At 27.3% G+C, this 11,538-nt stretch overlaps 1 protein-coding gene and 1 long non-coding RNA gene across 2 annotated transcripts; both read left to right on the top strand.

Annotated features, from left to right (window-relative positions):
• Positions 1-4,848: 4,848 nt before the first annotated feature.
• LOC107943114 (pectinesterase inhibitor 10) lies at positions 4,849-5,583 on the top strand. Its single transcript, XM_016876861.2, has one exon. The coding sequence runs from the start codon at positions 4,849-4,851 to the stop codon at positions 5,581-5,583; it is 735 nt and encodes a 244-aa protein (XP_016732350.2).
• Positions 5,584-7,462: 1,879 nt separating this feature from the next.
• LOC121210927 (uncharacterized) lies at positions 7,463-9,069 on the top strand. The gene is made up of 3 exons (XR_005906194.1): positions 7,463-7,515; positions 8,510-8,568; positions 8,682-9,069. It is a non-coding gene; the product is annotated as an uncharacterized lncRNA (long non-coding RNA).
• Positions 9,070-11,538: the final 2,469 nt, after the last annotated feature.

Consider the following 11,538-nt stretch of genomic DNA (forward strand, 5'->3'; position numbering starts at 1 on the left):
CAACACATAAATATTTACGAATTCTCAAATCATCATCAAATCTATACCAACCCAATCTATATGTTCATAACAATCCAATGAACCTCACCTACATAATATCATCTACCACAAAGGTATCCTACATATGTAGATCTTACCATACCTATTCACTTTCATTCTCACCTCTTGTTTAAGTATCTCAAGACTTTCCGTAAATTATTCATACTTTAACATCCGTACACTTAGTGCTGTAAAGGTTAGCCGAAGCTAAAATGATTCCGCACACTTAGTGCCATTTCAATTAACTGAAGCTAAATCGGTATCGCACACTTAGTGCCTTATATAGCCGAAGTTATTCCAACTCTCACACTTAGCGTCATTTGTAGCCAAAGCTATATTAAACCGCACACTTAGTGCCAAGCATAGTCGAATATCATCATACTCAAACCGTAATCAAATATATATTCAATTTATGCATTACCATCACATTAAAACATAACTTTAACATCATTTATCACGTACGAACTTACCTCGTACTCAAAATTGTTGATTTGAATCGTCTACTCGATAACCTTCGACTTCCCTCGATCTAAATCCGAATTCCTCTTTTCTTGATCTATATGTATTTAAAATTAACCTGTTTATTCACCAAATAATTCAATTCAATCCATAAACACATATTTAGGGCATTTTGAAAACTAGCCCTCACATTTTCACATTTCGACACTTTAGTCCCTATTTCACAAAATCACAAAATACACATAATTTGCATATACACAAGCTTAGCCGAATTCTCCTAGTACTCATACTAGTCCACACATTTCATTTATTTCACATTTTAGTCTCAAAATAACATTTTTACAATTTAGCCCAAAATATTCAAATTCATCAAAAATCTATATTTATCTATCATCAAGCTTTCATATTTCACCTTTTATCATCACAAAGCTCACAAAATCAACAATGGCACCTCATGAAATCATCATCAAATTCTAAAATTTAAGCATGAATTTTATAAAACACGAAACAACGATCTCAAAAACGTAAAAATTATAAAAAACTGAGCTTAAAACTTACCTAAACCAAGCCCCAAATGTGCCAAACCCTTAAAACTCTTTTCTCCTATTCTTTCTTTGCATATTCGGCAATAATGAAGCAAATATGGCAATACTTTTGTATTTGTTTTATTTTAATATACATTAATATGCCATTTACCTAACCACCCTTTAAGTTTACCTATATTTACCATATTGCCAAGCCATATCATCCACTAACATGTAATTGGGTTTATAACACCTTAAGGACCTCACCTTTAATAAGCCAAATCAAATAGACACTTTTAACATCTAGCACACAGCTTTTACATTTTACGCGATTAGGTCATTTTTGCAAATTAAGCACACAAACAGTTAAATTTTCACACGAGACTTTCACACATGTCTATTCACTTATAATAGGTATGGAAAATAATATTAAAATATTTTTTTGACTCGGATATGTGGTCCCAAAACCACTATTCCGACTAGGGTCAAAACCGGACTGTTACATTAAGCTCTTTTCAAGTTTTCAACTTTCAACACTAAGACATTAATTAATCAACTAGGTACCAATTTTGGGCGTTACAAGGGTGCTAATCCTTCCTTTTGCTTAACCGACTCCCGAACCTATTTTTTGGATTTTGTAGATCGAAAAACATTGTTTTAATAAATCAAACTTCTTATCAAAATGATCATATTACGAGGTGACCTGATCACACCTCTTAAAAATGATTGGTGGCGACTCCCACTTTCGTTTTTTTAAATAAAAGTTGATTTCAAAAAAAAGGGTTTCGACTCCTATTGCTTAAACCATTTCTTTCTTATGAAACTAGATTATATAATCTTTAATTCCATATTTAATTCAATCTCTAACTAGGTCTCTACAATTTATGGTGAATCTTTAAACTTGTGCTACCGCTGCAATCCAGAAACTGTTTGGTGAATGCTTTTCAATGATTGGATTAAGTATGTTCTTCTTATTTCATTGTCTATACTCAATACTCATAATCATATTCTACACCATAACATACATAGGCATGTAACATCAAATTAAGAATAAACCTTCATGAGTACAATAAAGGACTTACCATTTTATTCAATCACATCTAGGTCCTTCGCCCACGATAAACTACTCTAATCATGTGTTTATTGTGTTGTAACTATAATAAAGATAACTTGAGAAACATTAGATTCTAATAATAGTGTATTATTTTAAAATGTAATAAATAAAAGATGTCGAATTTAAAAATTTTAGCCATTCATATTAGTGATAAAGATGAAAAATTATAAATTAAATAAAAACATTCCCACTAACATTGGTAGGCTGTTGTATAAAATACTTTGATAGTATACGTTTAAGAAATTTTAAGAAAAAAAATTGCATATTGACACTAAAAATCTTCTTTTCTTTTGTTTTCAATTTGATACATCGTGTAGATTTATAGAAGGTAAATTAATTAAATTAAACCAAAGAAATAATTAATATAATTTAATATAAAATATTTAATTTCAAATTTTAGAAAATATAAGTATAAAATATTTTAATATATTTTAATAAAAATAAAAAATCTTTGAATATAATTTAATATAATTTAATATAAAAATTTAATATTAAATTGATGTAAAAAAATATTAAAATATTAAAGGGCATATTCGTCATTCGAGTATTTTTTTTTCTATTACATATCTATTCCTTTCAATCAAACGTATGAATAATATTACAATATTCATTCCATTCTATTAAATACTTAAAAATAGGAGACGAGGTTTTTTTTATAAATACTTAAAAATATATGTATCCCAATCAATTAAATTAAATTACTTGTTTTTAAAGAATTAATTAATGGTATATAGCATTTTTTAATGTATATAACAATTAATTGCTCTTTCAAAAATGCAATTTTTATGTTTTTAAATTTTAAAATATTACATTAACATTTTAAGAATATAATCCATGATAACCGGTAAGTCATTGACCTCAAGAAATATACCAAGGTTAAATTTTGTTATTAATCCCTATATTTTTATAGAATTTGAGATTTAGTTCCTATACTTTAAAAATTAAAATTAAAATTTTCTTATTTTTTTTCAATTTAAAAATCTTAATCCAATCAATATCCTCTTACTTTGTCAACTTAGCATTTTATTTTTCAACAATCATATACCATATCACATGAAAACAGCTTAGTTAACATGACAAATAGACAAATTTTTATAAAAAAATATTTACGAATTTAATTATTGGACTGAGCTTTATAAATAAATAAAGTTGGAGGTCTTTTTTTTAATTATTTTAATACAAGGACTAAATTTTAATTAAAGTACATAGACTAACAACATATTTTAATTATATATTAATCAGTTAGTTATGAATTTGAAATCATATTTTTAAATCATTTATGGTAAATTTCTTTGAAAGACGAAATTCTCCACCTTCTTCTATTCAATCAACCTCTTTGTTATCTAATAAATCTAATGGAAATTATTGTTAATTAAATGATGGAATGAATTAATCATTATTTCCTTCATTAAATCATCAAAACTTTAAATTTATTGAATATTTGTTTGACTAAACAAGTTTTTTTGGGGCCTTATTTAGTATTTAAAATAAAATTTAAATACTATGGGATTTGATTTTAAGAGTATTTTTCATAAAATATACCTCAAGTAGAGTTAAATTATCGAGGCTTAATGATAAATTTAACCACTTACGTTTATATGTTTTGTCAAAATGGTCCTAATTATATTTTTTAGCCTTTTTTAGCCATCAACTTTTATTTTTTTTCAAATTGTTGTTTCTAACAAATTTGATGAAAGAGTACTTAAAAAAGTTTAACGGAATGATGTGGAATATTTTTAATGAGATGTAATTTATTACTTAGATAACCCAATAAAATAATTACATGTGAAAAGTAATAAAATAAATAAATAATTCATGATGTTAAAAAAATAACTCTTTATTTAAAGAAAATAAACGAAATTATCTAAAAAAAGGTTTCAAAATGAATGCACACATTCAGTATAATTATCTTTTTGAATCCTCCTAGTAAACAAATGTATGCATACATTTTGAAACTTTTTTTTAAGATAATTACGTTTATTTTCTTTAAACTAAGAGTTTTTTTTTAATTTCATGTATGATTTGTTTATTTTATTATTTTTCATATGTAATTATCTTATTGGGTTACCTAAATAATAAATTATATCTTAGTAAAAATATTTTACATTATCCTTGTTAACTTTTTTTAAGAGTACTTTTATAAAATCGGTTAGAAAAAGCAGTTTGAAAAAAAAAACAAAGGTTGATAGCCAAAAAACAATTCAAAAATACAATTAGGACCATTTTGATAAAACATATATACGTTAGTATCCAAATTTATTATTAAGCCAATTATCAATTATGATTGTTAAATAAATGTCCTCTCTCTGTTTTTTTTTCTCCATATTTATTGATTTTATTATGGGTTTATATGTGAAAGTTTTGGTTAAATTAATGTTAAATCGATTATTTGATTCATAAATTAATCATTAAAATAGTTAGTTTATAGAACCAACCAGTATTAAAATATAGGATTTCGAGTGAATTTCGGTGAATTGATTAGTGTTTACCTTAAAATTAAGGTATCGGTACATTTTGTATGGCTAAATTTCGAGTGAATTTCGGTGAATTGGTTAGTGTTTACCCTAAAATTAAGGTATCGGTACATTTTGTATGGCTAAAACTCGCACGCATATGCTATTTCCATGCACATCTCATGCCTTGATAAGCAATCGAATCACCATTCCCATTTCTCCCCTAAATCGAACGTTGTTTTTACTTTCCTAAAAGAAGATGGGGATCAAACGTTCTATCCTCCTCATCTCCATCTTCTCCCTCGCAGCTATCTCAGCTTGTGCTAGACCTCCTTCAGACATTACTGATACGCCCGAGTCACCCGATTCCACACCCGAATCACCTGATTCCACACCCGAATCACCTGATTCCACACCCGAGGCACCTGATGATGACTATTCACCTAATGCACCAGATGAAGCAGCAGACGGTTATGCACCTCCACCTGAAGCACCAACCCCATCTGCAACCTTTACAATATTGCCAGGCGGTAGTTACCCTGAGCTCGATCAAATTTGTGGAGCAACCGACTACCCCATCGAATGCGTAAGATTCATTTCTCCGTACTTGAACGACGGTATCAAAATCGACCCACTCAACGTCCTTAAAGTCGGGATTCACGTAGCGACTAACATGACCATAGAAGCCCTCAATCTCGCTAGAAAGATTAGGGACGGCCCCAGAACCTCACCAAATGCTCAATCATGCCTTAGCGTATGCGCCGAAAACTACGACTTAATCCCCGACGGCAACGAACTCGCGCTACGTGCCATCGAGGAACGCAACTGGAGCGATTTGAGAAACAAGCTGAGCGGCGATCTGACCAGCGTAAACACCTGCATCGACGTGTACCATGAAGGTAACTTGGCATCACCGATGAGGGACATGGATTCAGATCTTTTAGCTCTGTACAGAGTCCTCCTTCATATCGCTGTCGACATGGTCAAGTTTTAGTCGGAACTGAACTACCATTTAAGAACTAAAATAAATTTTAAAGTGTCGAAACGTTGTGTTCTTTTTGTTGGAATCTTATGTTCTTCGCTCTTTTATAATTGTTTTTTTTATTAAAACATTTTTATTTATATATATTTTTTAAAAAAGGATCGTTTTTTTTTCTCGAACTTCAATGTTGGAAGATCATCCTTTATAATACAAATTGTGTATTAATGTATATACATAAATACTACTTTTATAAATAAATAAAAATGTATATTTTTATTTACAATATTTATATTATTATGTAATCTAACATTTTAGATTTTTACTCGATAAAAGGTACCATTTAAATATTATTAATTTTAGATTATAATACATTTACGATCTGATATAGAAATTAAATATGACTTTGGTCGAAGGTAAGTCACTAGAGTTGTCTATTTCTATATATTATTAGAGAATTTAGAGAATAAGATTTAGGGTTTGTTATTCTACTAAAATATATGTATTTGGTAAAAAAAACCTCTTCAATTCTTTTCAATCTCAAAAATGAGTAATTAAAGATAATTAATCATGTTATTAATGTCTTCAGTCAATTGTACGTAATTTTAATTGGTATGAGAACAAATTTAGCTGTTGATGGTTACATGTTTTGTCAATTTGGTCTAGATTTGTTAAATCATTTACATAAATATTCTAAGCTAAATTTGTAAAATCGTTACTATACTGATAAAATATGTCAACTTTGAGGGTTAAATTTGTTATTATACCAATCAAAATTATGTGCATTTGACAAAAAACATTAACATCGTGATTAATTTTTTTAAAGGAATCAATTTTCTTGATTTCGAAACTAAAAGAAACTAAAGAAATCGTTTTACTAGTATTTTTCAAGTTTATCTGTAAGGACCTTATAGTCAGGGGTGTTGGAAAATGCATTCCCAGGACTCCATTCCCATAAATCGGACTCGTAAATTTTTTTAATAAATATTTACATAGTTAGTTGTGTAGTTAATTAAGTTCCGGTTAAGTGAATTTGTATGAATTAAGAGTTATTATAGTTTAAGGACTAAATCGCGTATAGGGTGAAAGTTGAATTATAGATTAAAGATTAAGTAAATGGGCTAAAGAAGTAATTATGCCTTATTCTATTAAGTGGACCCCATTAGTGAATTATATATATAACTTATATAAATTTTATTTTATATATTATAATAGTTAAAGTTAAATATGTAATAATATTAAGAAATCTTAATAATTAAGTAAATGTATATATGTATTATATAATAATAAAATAAAGTATAATAAAACAAATAGTAATAAACGAAATAGAAAACCATGTAAATTAAACAGGAAAGAAAAGAAAGAAAAAAAAAGAAAGGGAGAAAGGAAGAACGCACCGCCTAGGGACTTCTAGGTTTAAACTTCAATTGGTTAATTAATTTAGTCTTTTTCCTTGTAATTTTTATGTTTTTGGAATCTTAGTATATAGGGCTACCCGACCTATGTTGAAATTTTAGCATTGATTAAGTTTTTAAATGTTGTTAATGTTGAATAGTTTTAGTATTAGGGATTAAATTGATAGATTTTTAAGCTAGAAATAGAAAAGGATTAAATTGTAGAATAAATTTTAATTTTGAGTAATAGGAATTAAATTGTAAAAATTTTGAAATTTAAGGGTTTAATTGAAAATAGGGAGTTAAATTTAATTTAAAGAGAAATTTGTATGAAAATATAGCATTAAATGTAAAGAATAAAAATTAGTTTCGGTTTAGGGACTAAGTTGAAATTTAGGCAAATATTGAGTAAAAATTGAAATATTCAATATGAAATTGAATTGTGTTATATTGATGGATTTTAATTGTTTTAATTATGTAGTTAACGTCGTACCGGAATCCTCGACTAAAAAGGGGAAGGATAAAATCGACGTCAAATAGCTTGAAATTCACGGTTTGTATTGCTATAAACTGAACCTAGTTGTTAATTGTTGTAATTTGATTTAATGCATATGGTAAGTGTTTGAGGTGAGTATTTGACATTTTGATAGTTGATTGAAATGGATTGAATTGGTATATAAATTATTAATGTATTGATTATTGAATTGAAAGGAATGTATGTGCTAATCTGAAAGTTGGATATTGGTTATTATAGATTGAATTGAATTCATGTGTGTATGTGATTATATGAAAATTTTATATTGGATATTCGTTATTTTTTAAATTTGAAATTAAACCCTATTAATTGTATTGGGTTGAGTTGGATATAAATAGCATGCCATAGGATAAGAAAAGTTCAGTGATTTCTTTGACTTCGAGCCGATAAGGCACTAGGTGCCAATTTACTTCGATTTAACCGATGAGACACTGGGTGTCAATGTATAGCGCTGAGCGCAGTTATTACTTCAAATTTATCCGATGAGACACTAAGTGCCAAACCGATGTGTTGGTTGGATTTGTGTATCCGTCCGAGTCCGAGTCCGAGCCGTGTTAATAGGGGTGAATAAATAATAAAGTTCTATAATTCATATTGAATGGCATGGTATGAGAAATGGAAGTGATATAGTGAACTGAAAATGGAATGTGAAATATGTTATAAACACATGAAATATATGAGTTATATACTCATGAATTGAATATGGAATGGATAATGCTATTGTTTAAATGAAATGTAGTTTGATATGTGAATAACTATTTATATAACAATTGTGTGAATTGGGACATTGTTAATCAAATGAAATATGATAACATGTGTAAATTGAATGTAGTATGAAATGATGTGCTAATATGTATGAATTCAAAAGGTTGGCATATGATAGTTGTGATCTTAATTATTAATATGTGTTATAATTAAATTGTGCATTTTGTATTCTATCGTCTTTAAATGTTCGAGATATAGAAATATCACTGAGTTTTACTCAGCGTACAGTTTTGCTTTTCGTGCACAGGTTAGGTACTTCTCTTTTGATCGTCGATTCAGCATTTAGCAACAATCCCGAACTCAAATGTGGTGATGTTTATCTTTTGTGTCGGCATGTACCTAGGATGTCTAATTGATAGTTATTTTGTGGATATATCACTGAGTTTTACTCAGCGTACAGTTTTGCTTTTTGTGCACAGGTTAGGTACTTCTCTTTTGATCGTCGATTCAGCATTTAGCAACGATCCCGAACTCAAATGTGGTGATGTTTATCTTTTGTGTCAGCATGTACCTAGGATGTCTAATTGATAGTTATTTTGTGGATGAATTGTAAATGAGGTTATAAGTGTAATGTTCGTTTGGTATTTGTGTAAACATGTGTCTGTGTTGGAAGCCATAGTATGGCATGGTGTATTGAAGCAATGCTTGATATGTGCATGTGAATTTAAGTTAATGTTTTAGGTCGATATGAGCTAGGCCAAGTTGATAGATTTTGGCATGTTTATAATTTTTATTTAATGATGCATTGATGATATGTTTTGATGATATAAATGTGGTACCAATGAGGGTACATTGGTTAGGCACCTAGAATGATTGTTTTGGCATGTTTTGAAATGTTTGAAATGAATGATTAGATTACGATTACTCAGTAATACTCTGAAATCCTATTCCAACAACGGATACAGATTAGGGGTGTTACATTATCTGTTGAATTCCACCAAGATTTGTTGATGAAATTTGATTATGAATATCTAAGTTCATATTTTTATTTTTCGCCTCATCTAAAAACTTAAAATAACTCATAAGGCTAAAAATATTTTTTTTATTTATTTGAATTATATATGTGAACATTAAGTTATACCAAATTTATATATCATATAGTATAATTCATGTTTGTTTAAGTTTGATACGACTAAAAATATGAATATCATCAATTTTTGCCTAAATTCGTTCAATTTGTAAATAATTCATTCAAATATATTTTAAACTTGTCTATATTATTATTTTTTTATTTCAGTAATTATTCTATTTCTTTATTTAATAATTTATATGTTGTTTTTCTTTTTTATTAACATTTTATAAATAGGTAACTTATTACATTATAATGTTATATGGATATAACGGGTATGCGATATAATTATATAAAATAAAATCGGTTAAAGTATGTCATAAGTCTCTTACTTTTCAAAATTTTAGAATTTAATCCTTATACTTTTATTTATAAGAATTTAGTTCTTCTATTTTTTAGATTTCAAAATTCAAGTTCAATTGTTAAACAATGTTAAAAGTAGGCCTAATTCACGATTTGGTCCCCAAGGTATACTCATTTTTTCACTTTGATACCTAAACCTTTTTTATCCCAATTTGATACTAAAGTGTCCTTTTAGTATGGTTTATAGTCCAAAAAGTTAACTCGCAATTTAAAAAAAAAAATCAACACGGCCTTTATATTTTCATAAAAAATATTACTTAAATTATTTTTTACTTAACAATATATTTATTAAAATTAAAATTAATTAATAAAAATATTTTTAATTCATTTTTTCAGTTATCTCTTCCTCTCTTTCTCTCTCTCTCCATCTTCTTTCCCACTCCATCTTTCTTTCCAATACAAACAAGCATACTAATATCTTTCTCTATATTACCACATGCATATTCATATCATAACTATCAACACTATACACCCAAAAAAAAATGCATAAAAAAATCACTAACTCAAATTTTGGTTTTTTGGGTATTGTTTGGTTGATTTAAATGGTGAAAGAGAAGTTTATAAAGAGGAGAATAATATACTGAAACTTGAAGAGAATCTAACAGGGAAAAAACACCTAGATTTGGTGTGAAAGTTTTGAGATTGATTTGTAGATATACAAAAATCTAGTGTTCTTTTGACAAAATAAATGCTGAAATTGAAAAGAGGGGTTTGGAAACAAGAGAATGGTGAAATTTGGATTCAAATGACTATTGGTGAGCGGAGGCTGGAGGAGGCTATTGATGCCAAAATCCGGAAATTTTTAAGGTTTAGTTTGATTTTTGGTTTGAAACTTTTAAAGAAAATTTTAAATTAATTAAAGTAAATGTAATGTATAAAATGTTATTTAAAGGAGATTATAAACTATTTTGAGTTTGTTTTTGTTTAGATTTTGGTGAACAAAAATATAAGAGAATTTAATTCTTCTCTTTTCTCACATGATGAAGAACACTCAATAATTTTGTTAGATTTTTTGGGTTAAAAACATTTAAATATTTTTATGGAATTAATGGATTTTTAGTTTTATACTTTATTATTATATATTTTTTGAATTGTTTATATATTTATTTATATTTTATAATTTTTTTAAAATTGATATATAAATATATAATAAAAATATATTTTTTAAAATTAAAAACGCCATATGGAATTTTTTTTATTGTGCGCTTATTTTTTAACGGGGATAAAAAATTGGACCAAAATATATAATGGAATGATACTTTAGGTACTGAATTAGGAAAAAAAAGTTTAGGTATCAAAGTGGAAAAAAAATTATATTTCGGTGTTAAATCGTGAATTAAGCCCTAAAATTATTTTGTTAAATTTAGATTCGTTACAAGGTGATATTTTTAGTTACATAGCTACCAAGTGTATTTCTTTTATTTCAAAATGTTACACTAACAAAATTAACAAAAAAAGTTAATAGTGCTAATAGTTGGACTTAAATTTGACATTTAAAAAGTAAAGAAATTAAATTTATAGAAATAAAAGTATAAGGACAAAATTTTAAGTTTGTGAAAAGTACAAATACTTATGATATATTTTAACAAATAAAATAATATATTACAATATTTATAAACAAACTTAGTTGAGAGCTCAAATTATAATTTAAAAGGGTCAAACTTTTTTTTACTCAAACCCTTTTTTTTATTTAATATTTTTGTGAAACCCTTTTAGATTTAAAAGCAAACTTTAATTTATTTATTCAATTCCTAAATCGATTATAATTGTTCGAATATTTAAATTAAAAGATAATATGCACTTAAGCACATTCAAGCTCACATCCTTCTGATTATTGCAACATC

Source organism: Gossypium hirsutum, chromosome A12 (genome assembly GCF_007990345.1).
Source record: "Gossypium hirsutum isolate 1008001.06 chromosome A12, Gossypium_hirsutum_v2.1, whole genome shotgun sequence".
Classification (NCBI taxonomy): Eukaryota; Viridiplantae; Streptophyta; class Magnoliopsida; order Malvales; family Malvaceae; genus Gossypium; species Gossypium hirsutum.